Genomic DNA, 21,183 nt, shown 5'->3' with positions numbered 1-21,183 from the left:
TTTGCCACCCCTTTCATTTGTCTAACCCCCTTTTGGCATAGCTATGAATACTTCACTCTCAATACGTCCTTATTGCCTGGTCTGTCTGGCCCTCTAGTCTGTGATGTTCCCTTCAGTTTGTCAAACGCTTCCTGGTAATGAGATGCTCAAACTGTGTCTAGTAAGGTACATGCAGACTTGCTAGTGCCCCCGCAGAGACACGGTCATCTAATTACATTGCTTTCTGCTGGCCCATTATGTCTCATTGCAAGCTCCCATCTAATTTTACTGTCTGCTATCATCTTGTGCCTTTATTTAATATCCCAGCTTTTAAGAGGTGTTTTGCCCATTGAATATCTGTGTTCTGGATTTTTTCCTCAGATGTACTAGCTTGAATCTCATTGAATTTCCTTCTCTAGCTGTCAATGTTGGTGGTTTGGTGCATCCCACTGTGTAATATTATCTCTGACTTTAATGTGCTGTTTACCTCTTTAATATCAATAGTCCAGGGCACCCTTTATTTACTAGCAGCAACTTCTGCTTCCTTAGTTATAGGAAGATAAAATCGTTGTATGACTGAAAGACGTGGTGTTCATGGGCATGTACTATTAGTACAAAAAACAGTCTCATAGGTGATAATTGTAACAAAAGTTCCAAGCATTGCCCTGAGGTTGCATCCCTGTAGTGAGAGTTATCACTTTACTTAGCTTTCTTTGAATTTTCCCTGCTGTGATTACATGGCTGTAAAGCGCCTTCCAGCAGAAGCTCCTTCTAGTCCCATGAACACTTACGAAATAAAACTGGTCTTTCTGGAAACCAGTTCTTCTGTAAAGTCCTCCTCTTCCTAGGAGGACCACAGCAGTGCACATTCATAACTTGGAGCTGAACTCTTCTGGAATAGGAACACTTCTCAGAGGTCAAACTGTCACCATTCCATTCATTCCTTGTCTCTCTTGTTTGGGGGGCAGAGGGGCCTCAGACTTAGCTGTGAGCTAGCTTTGACTCAGATGAAAAGAAGCTTTCATGGTAAGACAATTTCCAGTAAAATCATATTCCTAAATGTGAACTTTCAGAGTAGTGGGAGAGTAGCGTATCCTCCTCACATTCTCCTTTCTTGGAGAGTCTGAGTTGCATAAAGTTATATTCATAGGCTATGAATAGATAGTACTTTTTATTGTGAATGAATTCCATGCTGTCCCCTCCCCTCCGGACCATTGTTTGTCAGAGGAGTAAACCAGTGAAGTGATGCAGTCCTGTGGCTTGTCTGCTAACCAAGCATTGGATGGCTACCTCCTCCTCTCCTTGGCACTGTCCCATGTCTTACAGTGTGCTGATGAACACTGAATAGGTAATAGAAAAGCTTTTTACGTGACCATTACATTCAGTTTGTTGTCATTCCTGAACAGAGTTGACATTGCCCCTGCACTGCTTTAGGAATCATATGATTAACATATAATTCACTGATGGCAAAAGCACCTCAGTGTCAGGGAAGTATAGAATTGAGAACACAGGACTTAGCAGCAAAGAACTGTTTAACAGGTGACAGTGAGACTTCTTAGACACCCCCCCCCCCACACAGTTTTTGGTGGTTTTTTTGTTTGTTTGGGCGGGGTTAGAGTGCTTATTTAACAAAATTCTGTAATTAACAATATAATAAAGTTTTGTAATGGCAAACTTTATTAAACTTTTATATATAACAAAAGAATCTGTATCATTAGCTAAATCACTTATGCACATAAGTCATATAAAAGAGCAAATCAGTAAGCTGAAATATTGCCAGAGCTGAGATGTGGGGGAGAGTGACTGCATGTAAATAGAATCAGGCTATCCTTCAGTTACAAGGAAAAGTTACAAAACCAGATAATAAAGCTTCCACAATATGACTGCTTCTGTATAAGGGACTAAAGTGATGCAGTTTCCTACCAACAATTGTACAGCAAACCAGAAAATTGTATCTGAACACTTCATACAAAGTGATCTCCACACTAGAAAATAAAATGCAGTTTTCTCAGGAGAGAGTGGCAGGGTCCAAGCAAAACTTGCTCTTTAATAATAAGCTGTTGACATTCAAAATTGATTGAGAAACCAATGATTTTGGCTAAGATGCTTTTCAACCTGCATCTCTTAAATACTAAATTCCAGGAACTTCCAGAAGTAAGGACTATAACCTTCGTTCTTGTGTCCTAACCCCTGTGTTGTCAGAGCTGTATAATATTACTGCAAAGGGTTATGATGGAGAGAAATATAGAATCAAACTAAATCAGAATGATTACGTATTCTAAATCATTGTATAGGTTTTGGTGATGATAGAGTTAAGTATTAAAATGTCCAAGATTTGAGCTTTCAGATCAGTAAAGTAATCTTTGGTTTGGGGTTTATGTAAATAACTAAGTCTGTTAAGCATCTATAAGTATGAGTTCCTTGTTGCAAGGAGTGAAATTCTACTCTAATGCCCCTAAAACTGTTGTGGAGAGAGGAGTGAAGCCAGCGTGTCATCAAAACGGCAGCTCCTATGGGGAGATGGGATACAGTAGGACAGAAGGGAACAGAGACAGTAGCTTTATATTGCTTTGTCCCTGGCAATTCAGCAGTATTTCCAACAGGTGCTTAGTGCTGCTCATTGCAACAACTCACGTTCCATGCCCTCGCAGCCCCTGCGTGGGGACAAGGGTGAAAGTAGAGAGCCAAGTGATGCATGACTTGTGCATCAGCCATGGTACTAGGGGAGAGGCGAGTACTACTGCAATCCTGAGCTGTAAAGTGGTGGGGATGGAATTCTGTATCGCTACTTGGGATCTATTCAGGTCAAAGACATTGCTACACTCCTGTCTGTCAGCCGATGAATCCTGCTTTCGCCAGGAGATAATGGCTCAGAGACATTGTGTGCCTTTTTATATGGAGTTTCCCTAGTGTGACGAAGTGGGAATTTTCTGTAATAATTTTATGAATCCTAGGCATGCCTCAGTTTCCCTCTGTACATTACATTGCATTGCTACTCAGAAGGTGTACTGAGCAGGGTAACCCTGCTCTGGAACAATGCAGGAGTTGTTGGGCGGGGCGGGGGGGAGCAGGGAATGAATAGTCACTTAAAAAAAAAAAAAAGGCTTGACCCGGCCCAAATCAACAGAGGGACTGGAAGAAGGGGGCTTTTGGAGGGACTCAAGTGGCCAGACCACAGGAGACAAAAAACGGACCAGAGAGGGCTCATCAGGGCTGGTTTGACTAGGATAGACTATTGCTTAACTGCTGCCTCTGTGTGCTAACCTAAGGACTTTTAGATTCTGCGTGCCAGGTGATGATAAACTGTTACCTTGTTTGAAAAGGCTGCCTGTCTTGCTGTGAGCATTCTGTCCTGAAGGGGCCAGCACAAGCCTCCCACAGGACTCGTGACTTGGTTGGATTCGCTGCAGGGAGCCAAGGAGAGAGACGGGTTGCTGGTGCTGAGTCACGGAGGCCATGGACCTGCCCGTTTGGAACTGTGTAGGTCCTTGGGGCCTGGCCCATTAAAGGGGTCACTCCCTGGAGACTGGTTACAGGCTGGGGCATAGACCAGACCCTGTGACTCCATGGCACCTAATAACATTCCCCCGTCTCCTGGGACAGGATAGTTGGTTGACACAAGAAAAAAGTCTACTGTATCAGAGCAAAGTTCTGAAAAATAGCCTCCACCACTCATGCAGCTCTTCCTGGGTTTCTGTGCTGTACAAACATGATTGATTTTTTTTTTTTTTTTAATTTGCCAAGATGTTCACTGGAAAGCAAAAACACAGTTATAATCCTACATCATAATAACCCATATGTTTGAAGCCAGCTCAGTTGCAATCATATCTTGGTGCATCCCAAAATGGTAAGAAACATATCAACCTCCCTTAGTAAAAATACACCCAAGTAAACTTACTTTGTCTGAAAAACCTCCCCCGCTTGCCCTCCCCCAGAGTCAGTCTAGCATTTTAATGAGGTGCATTAGAAAATTTGGTGTTAGGAAGTTAGCTTTTTATATTTGCTGAGAACTGCTGTCGCGCACTTTATTTGCAATTAGTTTTACATAGGCTGCAGATCCCATTCATGTTCAGCAAATGTATGACTAGTAGTAGTTCCATGAATATTCAAATAACCTGTATTATTGCAGGAATCATAGTAACCTCTTCGCCTTGTAACTTAGCTTACTAAATTATGTTAAGGAAAAAAAGCAAAGGAATCAGGTGAAGAAAACCAAGAAGAGATGTTAATCTGTACGATTACACAATATGCATATAAAAACGAAGACCATGCTATTTTATAGTACCAAAGGGCAGTAGGTAGTTTTTTAAAATGTCCATATCAAACCTCAGGACATGAGAAAATCATTTAAAAACAAAACAAAAAAACGTAGCTACAAACCGGGTCACTGATAAAATCACTTGTATTTTGCATGATAGGAGGAGCAAAATGCTACATAGGGTTTGCCTATTACAGTGGAAACATTTTTACTAATAAAGTTTATACTATTGTTAGCTAGGTAGAGGGCTCCCTCTGTCTGGTAATTCACTTGAAATATTTTGTTCGCAAACATTTTTTTCCACCTGTGGTGAGGAATGACATATAATCAATGAACAGATTGTACTGCCTCATTACTTTTTTTTCCTAGTGAGTGAGTTTGTTTAGTACTGTAGTTTTTGTCCTACTCACAAGGCAACTTCAATAAGATTACTGAAAATTTCAGGTAACCTCATAATGATCATCGAATTTAAGGACCCAAACCTGCAGTCTTTGCTCAGGCAAAATATCCATTAAAATTAATGGGAGTTTTGCCTGCAGAGACAGCTCTGAGTAATGACTTCAGATTTGGCCCAGACATTTTAGATATTTGGGCTTGGGTACCTGCTAGAGTGAAATCCTGGCACTGTTGACTTCACTGGAGATTTTGCCATTGACTTCAGCAAGTTCAGGATTTGACCCCTATCATCTAGTCCAGTCAATTTTCAACTTAAGCAACAAAACTGAAAAATGTGGCTGAGTACGTTGTACGCTGGAATATTGAATTTAAGTGTCTGTATGTATAAAGAGAACTCACTAGAGTACAGCAAAGTGGTAGATATGGAATTTTATAAATAATGTTAGTTGGCCAAAACTGAACCCTCTTTTATAGTACAGATCATAATTAGCACCTCATCAGTCTGAATTTCTGAGTTTGCCTCAAATGTTGATATCCTCTTGTTTTGGTTAATGAGCCATTCAGACAGACTCTGATCATCAGTGATAATTGAACCCAGGAACTTCAGCAACATTCCTACCACAGTACTTCTTTAGTTAAAGGTGTAACTGCATTACTGCGAGTGAGAGGCAGGCTGTTACTGTTGCTGGGGATGGCTACTAGAGGCAGATATGAACACATGCTCTAAGAGTCTGCTCCTGCACCTGTTGAAGTCAGTGGCCAAACTCCCATTGATTTCCAAGGTGTGGGATCAGGTCCTTAGATACTGTAATGTATTTGCTAAGACAGTCGTCCTGTGCCATTCTCAGCACATGCAACACTTCAGATTGGCTGGCAATGACCGTTTTCTTTCAGAAAAGGGACTCCGGTGTTTACAAGCCATCACATAGCTTCACCAGCAGCCAATAAGAAAGCTCCAATGTTGTCTGTCTTTCCAAACCCATTTAATAATTAATATTCTCAAATGGGTTGGATAAATGGAGATATTAGCTATGCTGTCATTCATATTTGGTACACAGTCATAGCTAGATAGTTAATAAGTGCAATAACAAAATTGAAAAATGAGGCCATGATATACATACTTCTTGGATGGTTGAAGGCATGACCTTCAAACTCCCACCTTGTGATTAATACCACAAATGCACGTGTGTGGGTTATAACCACACTTCTTCCTGCGTTAATTCAGTACCAATATTTCTGAGGATGGGGTCCATAGCGGATAAGGAAATTGCAACAGAATTTTAGGCTCTTGTTTGTGTCTCCACTCCTTGCATCTCATCATTTTCAGGCATTCCAGAGGCAGCAGTTTCTGCAGCAGTAGAGTATTCATTGGCTGCATTAGCTTCTCTGCTTGGTGTAGCAGTGGCAACAGACTCATTTTCTTGGGTGGGTATATTAGCATATTCCACATTTGCCTGTTGTTTCTGAGTCATTGGTCTGCAGGAAGACAAGATGACGGTTAGACTAATTAATAACAACTTGAAATCCTCCCCATAATAGAGCCTCCCAAAAGGAACATCTTAGAAAACCCTGACGTAATGGCGATAGTATGATTATTTATATTACACACTAGCACCTAGAGCTCCCCATTGTATTTAAAAGTATTATGATACAATTTTCTGATGACACAGAGATTGGCAGAGTAGTAAATAATGATGAGGCGAGGGCAGTCAGACACAGGGATCTGAATCGTTTGGTAAGCTGGGCCCATTCAAACATGCATTTTAATACAGCTAAATGCAAGGTCATACATCCAGGAAAAAAGCAGGCAGGCCAGGCCTATGGAATGGGGAACTGTATTCTGAAAAGCAGTGACACTGAATAAGATTTAGGGGTTATAGTGGACAAACAACTGAACATGAGCTCCTAGTACAATGCCGTGGTGAAATGGACTCATTTCCTTGGACATATAAACAGGAATGTTGTGTAGGAATAAGGGAGATGATTTTACTTCTGTATATGGCAATAGTGAGACCAGTACTAGAATACTGTGTCTTGTTCTGGGGTCCGCAGTTAAAAAAGGATATTGAAAAATTGGAGAGGGTACAGAAAAGAGCCACAAAGGTGATTTGAGGGCTGTGAAAATGACCTACAGTGAGCAATTTGAGGTGCTCAATGTGTTTATATTATTCAAAAGAAGATTGCAAGGTGACTTGATTGCTCTGTATGAGTACGTTCACGGAGAAAATACAGGGTACAAAAAGGGTAAACCTACTGGGCACCTTAATTTTCATGGTAAAAGTTCCCCTGGGCACCTTAAGTCTCTGCTTCTGGACATGCATGCTGCTGCCTCACTCTAGGAGTCCAGATGCCTGTCACCTGCATGAGCCTCAGCCCGATCCATGAATGGGAGGAAGATAGGCGGAGGAGCACCTCTCTTGCCTGCAGGGTGTGATCTGGTAGGCATGCTCAGAGGCCACCTACTGGATCAGTTCCCATTCAGAATTCAGTTGGAGGGGGTGGTGATGCCACCCACCTTATAACTTTTGGCCAGTGATTAGAGCTTTCACTTCGGATATGGGAAACCCAGGTTCAATACCCACCTCTGCCTCAGAGTGGAAAAGGATTTGAATAGGGTCTCCCACACCTCTCAGGAGAGTGATCTAGCCACTGAGCTGTGGGCTATTTTGATGTGGGACTCCCTCAATCTCTCCTGTTGAAGCTATAATGAGAGAGACAAGGTGGGTGAGGTATTAGCTGCATTATTGTCGGGTTTTTAACCAAGAGGGAGAAGAAAAAGAATAGAATAATACCTCACCCACCTTGTCTCTCTGACATCCTGGGACCAGCACAGCTACACCAACACTGCAAGAAGCTATAAATAACAGTTTCAAAGTGAGACAAAAATAAATAGTCTTACTTTGTAAATGTTATTGCACCATATTTGACTTAGTCCCAAAGAAACCTTTGCGGTAGAGAAGTTTTGCTTTTGGATCCATCTCGACCATCTCTATTTGAGGGGGTTGGTCAGGAAATGTTTGTCTTACAATCAAGCAAACAAAAATTCTTACTGCATTTCACTATTTGCTGCTTTCTCTTTTCTCTCCTTTTTCTTCTCCCTCTTGGTTAAAAACCAGACAATAATGCAGATAACAACTGCTCCCAGAATTGCTCCAATTAATGCTCCAGCAATGAGACCACCTTCTGAATCTGGAAAAATATGTGCACAGTGTTAATTTTAAAAAGCCACCAGTATAGAGAGAATCCCATTGAAGGGGTACCAGATGGAAAGAAGATACTGGGTTCAAAGAGCTGAGAACTAAAATCCATGCTTTTAGGAGAGGGGGAGTCAGGCTTTCACTATTCTTTGCCTTCCAGCTTCTTGCTAGGTGGCACTATATTGCTAGCTGTTCTCTACCCAAGCAGACGGAGAGAGAAGTGGGATGCTCAACAAACCTAAATAATCCATTCCCCACTTTTATGACTGGCTACAGGAGAGATAAGATAGTTTAACAATATGGAGGGCTGTTGGCTCTTCAACCCTTGCAAACAAAGTTTTAATTCTGGATGGCCTCTGTCTCCCATTTTTTGTTGAGATATAAAATGCAGGCCCTGCCTATCTATGATCACTAAGGATCCTATGTCATTTTCCTATCCAAGTTCCAATTCCCATCATTACAGTCTACCTACCAACATCTCCCTGGCATTTGAGCAAGGCAATTTTTTTATTTTACAGCCCACTTAAGAGCGAAATTATCTCAAGGACCCACCCCAAACCCCTATTGCTGCATTCTCAGAACATTTAATTCTACTGACTACCAGGAAAGATCACACATTGCTCTGATAGGCCACAGGCTGAGAACAGTTGGGATAAGGTACTCTTCTTTCTTTCCAGCCTAATGTTACACTATTAAATAGCTGCAACACTCCACTCTATAGCCTGGAGCATTTCAATGGTGTTTGTAAAGTGTTCTAGGCCCCATTGGGATTGTGAGCTTGAAGTCAGTAGACCGAAGGCCTGGATCTGGTCGCTCAAAGCCATTTAGAGGCTCATGTGTTTAGATCCAGAGATCCAAGTTTAAATTCTCACTGCTGACAAACCACCCAGGGATGGGGAATTACAAAGTGGCAATCCATGCAGAGATTTGAAATGGGTGGATCTCCCTAGACAGGAGGTGTCTATAACTCAGGATGCTTCCGGAGTGTTGCTCTCTGTCCCCCTCTACTGGCTGGACCACATAGAGGTTTGTGAGGCTGCTACAGCCTTCCACCTAACAGAGCTAGGTCTGTCAGTTAACTCATACTGTAGAAGCTTGTGGTTTTAGATCCAGAGGTTCTGGATTCAAATCCCTGCTGCTGACAACCCAGTCAAGAGTGTGGTGTTATATTAGCATTTGTATAGTGTATTAGATATTTAAAGTAGTTTAGGAACATTAACTAATTAAGCCTCACAATCCTCCTGTGAGATATATTGCTAAGTATACATTAGTATGCCCATTTTACAGGAGGAAGACGGAGGCAGAGAGGTTAAATGACTTTCCCAAAGCCACACAAGGCCCAGTTGAGTTGAGAACTGAGGACCTCCTGACCACCAACCCCATTCTTATTCCAAAACAGTCTACCTTTAAAAAATGTAAACTATTTTTGTCTTTCTGATTATGCTGTATGTAAAGCACATTTTATTCCATTCATATGATGAACTCACGTGCTGCAGTTAAGTCAACTTCACAGCTGCTGTTTCCAAGGCTGTTACTAGCTGTGCACCGGTAGTATCCAGCTTCAAAGGTGGTGAGATTACCAATAATCAAAAGCCCAGTTTTTGTATCTGTGACAAATGGAAAACATATATGTACATGCATGTTTATATATTATATGGGTAATTACTTGTATTCACTGAATAAGAATAATAAGGATTATTACAAGGCATGGGAGGTTGTATTGTAAATTTTGCAGCATTTAAATAAAGGGATTTCCTTAAAAAATCTATTTAGAACCATTTATCTTCCTTGAAAACAATTGTTACATCATTTTACAGAGAACTCTGCAGTATCACATTAAGTGTATGAGAACCAGGTCCCCTATCCTGCAAACACAGACGCATGTGTGTAATTTTACTCATTTGGGTAATACCATTGAAGCCAATGGGATCTCTTGCAGGTGTAAAGTTATGCACATGCTTAAGTGTTTTCACAACAGGGGCCTAGGAAACAAAACTACAATTTGAGTTCCACTGAGTATAAGTTTAGTATAAATTTGCATCTCACTCAAACAAAGGTGAATAAAAATTAAAAAAAAAAAAAAAGGCAGTAAATTAGATTATTGCAGTTCTTTTCATTTTAATGCTCTGGGGTGTAATTAGTATCAGATAAGAATTTTTTTTTTTTTACGTAATTATCTTCTCTGAGGCCAGCAGCATTATTTATTGTAAAATTGACAAAACCAGGCTAATGCATTTATGTAATGGCTGTTAGTAATTTTTGATAGGTAAAAATAAATTCAATCCATATTATTGCACACAAAGCGGGGAAATGCAGTCTTTTCTGTATTGACTAGAATATTGAATGCATGGTTCAAGCCATCACACTCCAGGTCTTGCATGTTACACACTAGTACTGAGGAAGTTACTCACTGAATTGTTCTGTCATGGGTTTGTGGGTCCCCTCTGATACTTTATACCACTGGTATGTAGGCGCAGGCATCCCTTCTTCAGAATAGCAGGAGAGAGAGACAAAGTGGCCTGTCTCAGGGGTTCCCCGTAAGCTACAGTGAGGCTGTGAAGGTTTGACTGTAAAATAACAGCAGGAAAAATAGTTAGATCATGGGTACAAATTATGGGCCAAAATATTGCTATACCAAATTCTACTTTCTTACACTGGTGGAAATAATCTATTGACTTTGGTGATGTTGTTTTAGCTTTCCACCAGTATCACAGATCAGATCCTGGCCCAGTAGTCTGACCACAATCTCTCCCATATAGACATGAGCAGCAACAAAGAAAAGTGAACAGTCGGGGGGAAACTCTTATTGCCTTTCATGGTGTTTATCATACTAAATACTTTTACGAAGGCTGTAAGGTATTACTTCTTGCTGGAAAAGACTATCAGTTATTTCAATTATATTACGACTGTCACTTTTCGTCCCTGTCAGATCACTTTCTGCCTCATGGGACTGTCATTTTCGGTGTAAGTGGGTCTATTACATATGAGTGCAAAGATCTATAGCCTGATTCTTCACTGCCTGGCACCTGTAGAGACATTTACCCCTGTGCAAAATGCTACCATTCTGTTTTGGTACTCAGCCATATCCTAGTCTGAGCTACACCTGTGTTGTTTTTAATTTTCTGCATTTGCTTGGTCATGTCACCCATTTAACACAATTTAAACATATTGTTGTGGGCCTCTTCTGTAACTCCACTGCAGTGGAATTACACCAGTGATGAATCTGGCCCAGTTTTTGTCTGTATTAAGTACAAGCAGTGATGCTTGCTTTTCTAAGGAAAACTACAATCCCATTTTTCAAGCTTTGAGTCAAACTCACATATGCTCTTGTTTATTATTCTGCTGCAGAGTAACTGCTGCTTGGGTTGTTTTTTTTTAGGATGGTTTTAATATCTGTGCTTTGAAAATTTGTTTCTTCCAGTGGATTTATCTCCATTTGCCTTTAATTGTCTCATCTGTATAGACAAATGATACAGCTGGAGCGATTTTCACATATGCACTGACTTCTCACTCTAATCAACTACCCAGAGAGTATGTGGATAGTTGTTAGGTGGAGTTAGTATTAACATCTTGTTAGCAAGTAAAATTTTTCTTGTCTCATTGCTTTTCATACTTGTTCAACTATCTGTTCAGGTATCAGAGGGGTAGCCGTGTTAGTCTGGATCTGTAAAAAGCAAAGAAGAGTCCTGTGGCACCTTATAGACTAACAGACGTATTGGAGCATAAGCTTTCGTGGATGAATACCCACTTCGTCGGATGCATGCACCCACGAAAGCTTATGCTCCAATACGTCTGTTAGTCTATAAGGTGCCACAGGACTCTTTTTCGCTTTTTATCTGTTCAGGGTTGAACTATTGCTTTCTTTCAGCTGATGTGTACTCTGTACACAACACAAAACAGAGAGCTACATTGATTAGACTTTTTACTAGAGAGGCAGCATTTGGACTGTTTATGGAACCAGGACTTCTGGATTTTACTGCTGGCTCCACCAATGACTATCTGTGTGGTCTTAGGCAAGTCGCTATGACCAGCATTTTCAGATGTGGGGGCCTAAAACTATATCAACAAGTGGCCTGATTTTCACAGCTGCTTTAGGCTTCCAAATTTTAAAATGTTGGGCTTAGCCTTAAAGCCTAGGCCAGCAACCCTAGCTCAAGTAATGTTTTCAGGGTGTGGTTGTGGTTCCCAACTAAAAGTGTGTTTTAATTACTACCCAGTGAAACTGGGTGGTAACAGCTACCAAGAGGATGTATATTTCTCTGGCCATTATAATAGGTGGCTCTATAATGCAGCAAGGTTAACATGGAGGACTCCCGTGGCAACTCAGATTTTACTGGCCATTAGGACAGGGTGAGTGCAGTTATTAGTTGAGCACAGGTTTCAGCATATACATATTACCCTGTTCACTAGGGGTGAGCAATGTTCCACAGGCACTGTAGTCAGCAGTCCTGTTCATGATTGCTTCAGCCAGGCCAGGACTACGAGGGCGGGTCTCCATGCAGCTGGGAGTGAGCCTCCTGAGAGCCTGAACTCCGGCCCAAGCTGCAATGTCCATGCTGCTATTTTTAGTGTGCCAGCTTGAGCCCCTCTGGCATGAATCTGTCTGCCTGCTCCGAGAGGCTCACTCCCAGCTGCAGTGTAACCCTAACCCAGAGACCCAGTGTGCTAACACGAGGCAGCACAGGTGGTGTTTGCCTGGGAGGTGGAGAGAACCACTGGCTCTGTCTGTGTCCAGCAGCCTGGAAAAAGAATCTTTCTATCAATTAAAATAATTCCTGTTTCTTTACCATGATGGTTACTGCATTGCACAGCTCCAGGGGGCCCCCTGCACTAACTGACCAAAAGGTGCCAATGTTCCCATCCACTCCCCATTACATTATTCTCTTGGGTACCCTGTAGTGCATTTTTTAATCCCAATTCAACACCATGTGATAAAGCAACATGAAAACACAATGCAAAAGAAATTACCCAGTACTCTGACAGCCACTGATTTCTGGTTCTGTCCACTTGAATCTTGTGGGTTGAAAACTTCGCAGGTATAAAACCCGGTGTCTGAGGGTTGCATGTTGGAAATTGTTATTGATGCATTTCCTTGGTTTGTTGTCCCGTTTATTCTGTTCTTGAACTCTCCATACTCATAAGCCTGTCCATTCTGAAAATAATAGATCTGTGACACAAAACGGATCGTTAGTTAAATAAGAAGTGAGCTAACTTGTATTTTGTTTGGTGTTGCTATGTCAAATACAAAGAAATTTCAGAAGAAGCAAAACCACCTTATGCCCAATTCCCTCACTGTAAAGAAAGCTGTGATTAAAACCATGCTGTACATTGCAATCTAAATTTCTAATCATATTCTTACATGATAAGCTCCTCAGGGCAGGGACTGGGTCATTCTGGATGTGTGGCTTGTAACTAATACACTGTGGGAACTGCAGAAATAGAGTGCGATATTTGGGAAAGGCATATTTTCTTTACAAGAAACCAACTGCCAGGCAAGATTATGGACCATTATGTTACCCACCTAAGTAATAAAGCTAAGTTATGTACAATGAACAGAAGGGCTAATTAGAGGGCAAATAATTTGTAATGTAACTGATAACTAGGCCAGTACAAGATTATCATAAGAAATGGAATTGCCATTGCAAAGAAAAATGGATATTTGCAGAGCTATTAAAAACTGTGCTTTCTAAATGAAAGTGTAAGCAAGCAGTAAAAGAGGTGAAGTGCATCTAATTAAAGATAGCTAAGACTGGCTAATGCAGAAAGACAAAACACAAGGGTAAGCAAACCAAGCTATGTTTGCAGTAAATGTGGAGGCAATCACAATACAGGGGCAGAGGTGTCTACCACAAGCAATTGGAGTGCCAGAACCTGCAATAAAAGTGCCAGACATGCAATAAAAATGTTTCTGTCCCTATCAGTGTCATGCACGGGTGGGGCCATTATCAGAGACCCTCAGGCAGGCCCCAGCTCTTTCCTTTTCCCAATACGCTCCAGGGACATAAGTCAGGAGTAACTTCTCCATCTAATGGGAAGTTATTGCCATATTGGGCACATTGTGGGGATTTGCATCTGTCTGTCAAACATCCAGCATCTTCCCTCAAATAAGAGACTTACTGTTGTACATTCAGATGAGCTCTACTGCCTTCAGTAATGTTACTCCTGATTTACAGCAATGTGAGAGCCAGATTGGGTTCTATAGACTTATGGACTGAACTTTCTCCCATAAAAGTCTGTAGCAAAACCTCCATTGATTCGAATGAAAAGTAGAATTGGGCCCATAGTGGGTGGTGGTGGTTTGAATCTTGGGCCTTCGGTCTATCTAGGACTACTGATATCTCAGATATCATGGTGATGGGTGTGGTTTAGGAATGTAACCAGTTCTGGTAGACTATTCACACTCAGCCCTGTTTAGTTCTATTATAAAACAGTGTACGGAAAAAAATCAGCTTCTATGAAAGACGTATTGAAACAGTTGCCATTTTTATCCAGAGTTTAACAATAATACTCCTGCATAACAGTGCTACAGCTTGGAATTTGTAGTGCTCTACTCAATTCCTACTTTGATAAATGCCGTTCCATGACTAATTGGCAATGTACAACTTGAGGGGCTCTTCTTGTAAACAATGTGCTCCAGGCATAATGAGCTGATCCATTGTATTTAGTGGGTCTTCCCATGGTAGTCAGCAATATTAATATGTCCAGCTGTGTTTACAGGATTGGGCCCTTAATTACTATAGCATCTTTCATATCAACTGTGTTTCAGGAACAATGATACGACAATATTTGTCACTGCTGGACTGACAGTTGGCTTATTACTAGAGGTGGTTGAAAAGTGTGTGAGGGGAAGTTTAACAAATTTTAGTCACGTTTCATTTGCTTCTGACTCATCAAAATTTCATTTTGTCAAAGATTTCCAATCAGCTTTAGTTCATGCTATGAATCCCCACCCCCCAGACAATAAGCACAATTCTATTTACCTTGCAGATCCGTAGATTGTATTTTGAATAAAAAATAAACACTTGGGCACCCTGACGCAGTGTTGACTGAAGTCTTTAATCAATGTTATCTAGACGTCTTTGTTAGCTTAAGGCAAGCTACACCCCAAAACTGCCAAAGTACAGTTGGTTCATACACTGATAAGATTTTCAATGAAGGTCAAAACCCAGGCTGTGTACCTACTGTCCAATAGCAGCTACTGTATTCCCAAAACATGGTACTATCATAAATGCAACAACATTCATTCTAGCTCCGAAGAGGGATAAAAACACATTAAGGGTGAAATCCTGGCCCTATTGAAGTCAGTGAGGGACAGGATTTTACCTTGAGGGGGTTTATTCTTCCCTTAGAATACATCTAGAACCTGTAGCATTGTCAGGCAGAGAACAGAACTCAAAATGTGAGTTAAAATAGACCACAGCTTTTCCTGCCATTGTTTCTGCCAAACTTTACTTCAACCATCCCAGGCTGGAATAAAACTATGTACAAAGCTTTGATGTTAAAGCAGCTGCAGGTATGCCCCTTATCAGGGAGTTAATTGGGTAGGAGGTAAGCACAAATGGGAGTATAGCTGGGGGAGAAGGGGTGGATAGGGAGAAGAGAAAAGCGAGCGCTGAGCTCTGCATGCTATAATAAAGACAAGCTGATCTTTGCTGATCTGCACCTCAGTCTTTATTACGCACCTAGGCCCAGATGCTCAAAGATATTTAGGTGACTAAACACCTGTGAAGATCTGGGCCATTGTCTGTGCAAATAATATTTTTCTTTATTTCTATGGTTAACTGATGAGGTGAGCCCCAGTGACGAAGATTAATGCAGGAATTGTTTTATTGCAACAGACTAATGAAGCATCTAGTATGACATTGAACAGTGGATGCTTCAGAGGTAGATTTTAAATGCCCATTATATACCTAACTTTGCAGTACTGTGTCATGGGAGGAGAAGTTCTTCCTGACTACACGTGTATCCCTTGAAGCATGAGCACTGACTGCTGCTCTTTCCTCTTAGCTAGTATACCTGCAGATGCTCTTATTCATGTATGTGAGATAAGAACTGAAAACTCCTTTTGATACATCTATCTCTCCACAAACCATTGGTGCATATATCGTATAAATCATTCCGGCCTCTATTTTTGCTGCTCATTTAATGACTGTGCTTGCTTAGAACCTTCTGCAGCTCCTCAAAATATATTTACAGGTCAAGTTACAACAGAACACAGATACTTTTGACACATCTGCCTTTCAATAGCTTCAGAAGAAAGGTGGAGCATGCATAAACTTGAACCTACTCTCATTCATACCTGTCTCACACCAGAGTCATGCCACTGAATTCGGAGTCTCTCCTGATTTACACCAGTGTAACAGAGTAGGGTGTATATGGGGTGAGCTCAAAAGGTAGCACCTCTGAGTAATAGACAGTTGCACCTGCAAGGAGTGGTTTGCTGGCAGTTAGTCCTGATGACTCACTCAACTCTCACTAGTGGCTCCAAGTAGTTGTGTGTGCACTGCAGTGCCACACCCTGGAATCTTGCCTTGTCTGGCATGCTAAACCTATTGGGTAGCTAGTGACAACAACTGCTAGTGAAAGGGCGCACTTGGCTCTCAAGTGTATGAAATCTCCTATGGTGAAACCAGCAAACCTAGTTCCAAACGAAAGGATAATGTTGGCAGAAACAGTACAGGAGCAAGCTAGTGGATGGCTCAAAGCAGTGTTACAGTCAGATTACAATATGCTGGTCAACCACAAAGCCAAGGAGTTGTGGTTGAACACTTGGTGAATATTAGACCACACAAACTGAATGAAAAATGGAAAGAGAAACAAAAGTAGGCTGGCTTGGTTGTTGCCCAGAAAAAACAAGCGCTGCGTTCACTACTCAGAAATTGAATTGGGGTGCAAAGGATGTGATCAGAACAAACACAGCAACAGGGAATTACGTAATGGACTCAAAAGGAGAAGACATTTATCGGAACATGGAATGTAAGAACATTATACCAGGCTGGAGCACCTTGCAGTAATAATGCATGAGTTGGTAAAATATGAGTGGGAAATTGTCAGTCTATGCAAAATGAGATGGAAAGGCAAAGGAAAATTCTACTACAATGAACACAGGATATTGACATTGGGAAGAGAAGATGGTGGACGCTGGGATGAAGTCACATTGGTGCCAAAGCCAACGGCAAACTAGGCTCTTGTGGCATTTAAGCTGATATCTCCTTGTTTGTTGAAGGCAAGATTCAGAATCAAATCCTGTGCAGTCTCAATAGTACAAGTATATTCATTGACCTCAGCAGCATTCAGGAAGAAACTGACAAACTGTATAATAATCTACAGAAAGCAATACTAGAAGTTTCAAGACAAGACATTATTGGTGATAGGAGATTTTAATCCGAAAGTAGGTTTGGCCTGGAATTCCTGGGCTGGAGCAGTGGTCAGATTTGGACTTGGTGAAGAAAATGAAAAAGAAGAGCTACTAAATTTCTCCCTAAGGAACAACCTGGTGATAACCAACAAGCTATTTCAACAAATAATGATGCAGAGGAAGTGGACTTGGATATCACCTGATGGGCAAATGAAGAACATGACAGAATTTGTATTTGTGACTCGCAGATAGAAATCGTGTGTGTTGTCATGCTGATCATTTGTGGCTAATATCAGATTGGATCATAAATTAGTGCTGGCGTCAATAAGGTTGAGGCTGAGAGCAACCAAAAAAGTATCGAGAGCTAAGATCTATGACATGGACAAATTGAAGGAGCAAGATATCCAGAAAGAATGCAAAGAAGCTGTGCAGAAATACATTGTCTTTGGTGAACAATGTAAACAGGCAGAATACGCAAAGCAAAATAAGAGAACAAAGCAAGATATGTGAGTTGAAGATATCAGTGGTGAAAGACAAGTGTTGGAAAATAACTGAGGACAAATAAGCAAAGAATAAGGAATGGAAAGAATATTTTGAAGAGCTGTACAATTTGCAGAACATAATAGACGAAAAGGTCCTGGAAAAGCTCTCCATTACAAATGAGAGAGAGCAGATGCTGGAATTCTTAGAATAAGTAAAGATCTCGATAGGAAATTTGAAAAAGAAAAAGGTGCCAGGAAGTGATGACATAACTTCAGAACTGCTGGAGGCAGGTGAGGGACACATGATAAAGGTGATGCACAAGCTATTCAACAAGATTTACAAACAAGAGCAAGTGCTGAGTGAATGGGGGAAAGCAACAATAGTACCAATCTATTAAAAAGGAGATAAGAACAAGTGCAAGAACTATAGAGGAATCCATGTATTGAGAGTGCTGGGAAGAGCATTACACAGGTAGGTGGAAGTGATGCTTGCAGAGGGAAAGACCAGATTAGACCAGGATGAAGTACAATAGATCGTCTATTTGTGATAAGACAGATATCGGAGAAGTGCACAGAACACAACCAAACCTGCTGCAACTTTATAGACTTCAAACAGGCTTTTGATAACATTTGGTAGAAAGGGTTATGATAGGTTTTGAGAGCGTATGGCATCCCTGGGAAACTGATCAAGCTAATAGAAACATATACAGCAAGTCAATAAGTGCAGTAAGAGTAGATCAGAAGCCCTTGCTAGTGCAAGTCCGTCTATTCAGACTGGGAGATTTGCTTTCAGCTGCAGTGTAGACGTACCTTAAAGGTCCTGCTTTCTCTAAGAATCTGTGCTTTCGTACTTCTGCTAATGTTGATTCACATTTTACCACAATTAAGAATATTTTACTGATGTCTAGAGGTCAACCTGCGTTGCAGAGTTAGGATCTGAATCCGGATCCTAATGCCCCGAAAGTTCAGGTGTTTGAATCAAGTGGTTTAGTACAGGCCTGTCTCTAGTATCCATGGGCCAACCTCATTTAAACTGGTGTACATTAGTAACAGCAAATGTGTCACTCTAGACTTTCACCAGTGTAACTAGAACAGAATTTTGCCCAGTATTGTTTACCTTGACAAGCTGTAGTTACAAAAATAATAGCATGGGACATCATTCTCCTCTCACACCAATGTTACTCTACTGATTTTAATGGCGTTACTAGGCTTTACAGCTCCATTATGTCAAGCGCGTAGCATCAGTGTACGTGAGAGGAAAATGAGAAACACTGGGCCTAATCCACACTCACACTAGTTTTACACCACTTCACTGGAATTACTCCTGATTTACACCAGCACAAGTGGAGCAGCAGACTCATTATGTTCAGTCAAAGTGCTCAAGTACCAAAAAAGACTAAATTCTGCTTTCAATTGACCTCAGAGCTACTTAGGATTTGCATCAGTGTAAATGATGTCAGAAGTTGCCACACAGAATACCAGATCAGTATAAATTACTCTTCTCCTTTCTGGGCCCTCATTGTCACATCTTCCTCAGGAAGAAGTCTTGAGTAACATGACCATGAATTTCACACACAGTTAATTCTCTCCAGTAAACATAAAAAATTGCTGCATGTGGATGTGGTTTTAACAATGAAACTCCATTTGAAGTCAGTTGGGGTTGTGTGGCTAAGCCCTCATACGATGTTTTGAAAAGCTAATCCTCTGTGTTCTATCTTTGTAGCTAAATGAATACAGAGAAAGTATTTTATGTATGCTGAAAAATCGGGGACAGTTGTCAACAGAGCCAAGAATATTTACTCTATTTTTTTTTTATTTACAGATTTGAACAGACCCTTTCAGTTTTCTTACAGTAAAACATAAATGCAACTGTAGATCCTAAAGAAATGCACTCATTTTCACTGCAGTTTCTCCCAGTCTCAGCAACTGTGTCATTTGTTTATCACTCTGAGGAAAGGTGATGAATACTGAAAAAGCTGAGTAATGTTGTGATTAATTACAAACTGTATATTTTATTCCAGAGGTATGAGTGGCTTTTGTACCCAGTATCAGAGGGGTAGCCGTGTTAGTTTGAATCTGTAAAAAGCAACAGAGGGTCCTGTGGCACCTTTAAGACTAACAGAAGTATTGGAGCATAAGCTTTCGTGGGTGCGTCTGATGAAGTGGGTATTCACCCACGAAAGCTTATGCTCCAATACTTCTGTTAGTCTTAAAGGTGCCATAGGACCTTCTGTTGTTTTGTACCCAGGAAACTTCATTTAAAATTTCATGCTTCAGTTAATAGGCTGTAACAACTTAATTGCTGATTTTAAATAAGTTCATTCAAAATGAGTACTTTATATTTTGTTTTAAAATACTGTTTTTTAATGCTGTCCTTCCAAAGTTTTCATCTATGCCCTACAAGAAGTCAAAATGTGAATGTTTACAAAACTTAATTTCATACTCTATGTCAGAGCCTATCTAACCTTTGAGATCTTCCTTTGCCTCTGGCTCTGCTACCCTTTTAAATAGTGAGCAAGACCCATTTCGATGTTAAGTCTCTACTATGACAAAAGCAACAGAGAATCCTGTGGCACCTTTAAGACTAACAGATGTATTGGAGCATAAGCTTTCGTGGGTGAATGCTGTTCCCCTCTTTTTTTTTCTGTGAAATTTTTTAACAAAAATAAACAATTTTTTGTTCTTTGTCAACATTTCTGTACAAAATTTGTCAGGGTTTTGTTGAAAAACTACAAACTGGAAAACTGGCGGGGGGTGGGGGAACAAACTCAATTTTCAGCAACTGAAAGCCAAAACAGACGGCTGGGGAAAATGTTTTGGATTTACTGCAAATTTTCATCTGCTCCAGCCAATATTTTTTCCATTTTCTTCTCAGACTAGTGTTTTCAATGGTAAACCATCCCAAAATTTCCTTGAAAATTGACATTTCCCTGCAGAAATTTCCATTTTGATGAAAATGGCATTTTTCATTTTAAAAACCCACAACATTTTGTATGTAAAATGTTGACCACCTCCACCAGAATGTTTCAATCTTCTGTAATACCTTTAGTGGGCTAAATGTAATGTTCAGTTACACTGATATGAATCTGGAGCAACCTCGTTGAGGCTACTGTTGCAAACTGAAAGCAGAGTTTGTTCCAATGAGATAGATTCTGCTGTGTATACGCCAGCTCCCGGGAATATCCTTGGTGTAAGGAGGGTCCTTTGGCAGTGTAGAACTGACGCATTGACTCTCTGCTGCCCCCCCGCCAGCTTGTGGAATAGAGGGTGTACTGGGGAAAGAAAAGGACCATCGTTTGCTGACTGCTGTCTATTTTTGCAACAGCATAATGGCCCTAGGGGGTTGTTGCAAGACAGCACAATTTACAGCAGCCCGGGGGCCAAATCCAGACTATGGGAAGCATAAAAGTGACACAGAAAATCTGGCCCTATGTTTGCATCTTGCCAAACTTCATTTTGGAGAGTATTAAAAAGGAAAAGTTGCCAGGCCAAGGGGAAGGTGGACCTTTTGCC

The 21,183-nt window shown here is 40.9% G+C and overlaps 1 protein-coding gene across 1 annotated transcript in view; it reads right to left on the bottom strand.

The window, feature by feature from the left end:
* Nucleotides 1-5,014: 5,014 nt before the first annotated feature.
* Nucleotides 5,015-21,183, bottom strand: part of VSIG1 (V-set and immunoglobulin domain containing 1) — a 32,222-nt gene continuing 16,053 nt past the window's right edge. Inside the window, exons 4-8 of the mRNA XM_026653092.2 lie at nucleotides 12,799-12,997; nucleotides 10,242-10,397; nucleotides 9,318-9,437; nucleotides 7,684-7,822; nucleotides 5,015-6,109 (exon numbers count right to left, since the gene is read on the bottom strand). Of these exons, the coding sequence (XP_026508877.1) occupies nucleotides 5,914-6,109; nucleotides 7,684-7,822; nucleotides 9,318-9,437; nucleotides 10,242-10,397; nucleotides 12,799-12,997 (810 nt within the window). The 3' untranslated portion in view covers nucleotides 5,015-5,913. The remainder of the gene's footprint in view (nucleotides 6,110-7,683; nucleotides 7,823-9,317; nucleotides 9,438-10,241; nucleotides 10,398-12,798; nucleotides 12,998-21,183) is intronic.

Source organism: Terrapene carolina, unplaced genomic scaffold (assembly GCF_002925995.2).
Source record: "Terrapene carolina triunguis isolate 2854851 unplaced genomic scaffold, T_m_triunguis-2.0 Scaffold131, whole genome shotgun sequence".
Classification (NCBI taxonomy): domain Eukaryota; kingdom Metazoa; phylum Chordata; order Testudines; family Emydidae; genus Terrapene; species Terrapene triunguis.
Note: the sequence above shows the minus strand (reverse complement) of the source record. Positions and strands in the feature narration are given on the sequence as shown.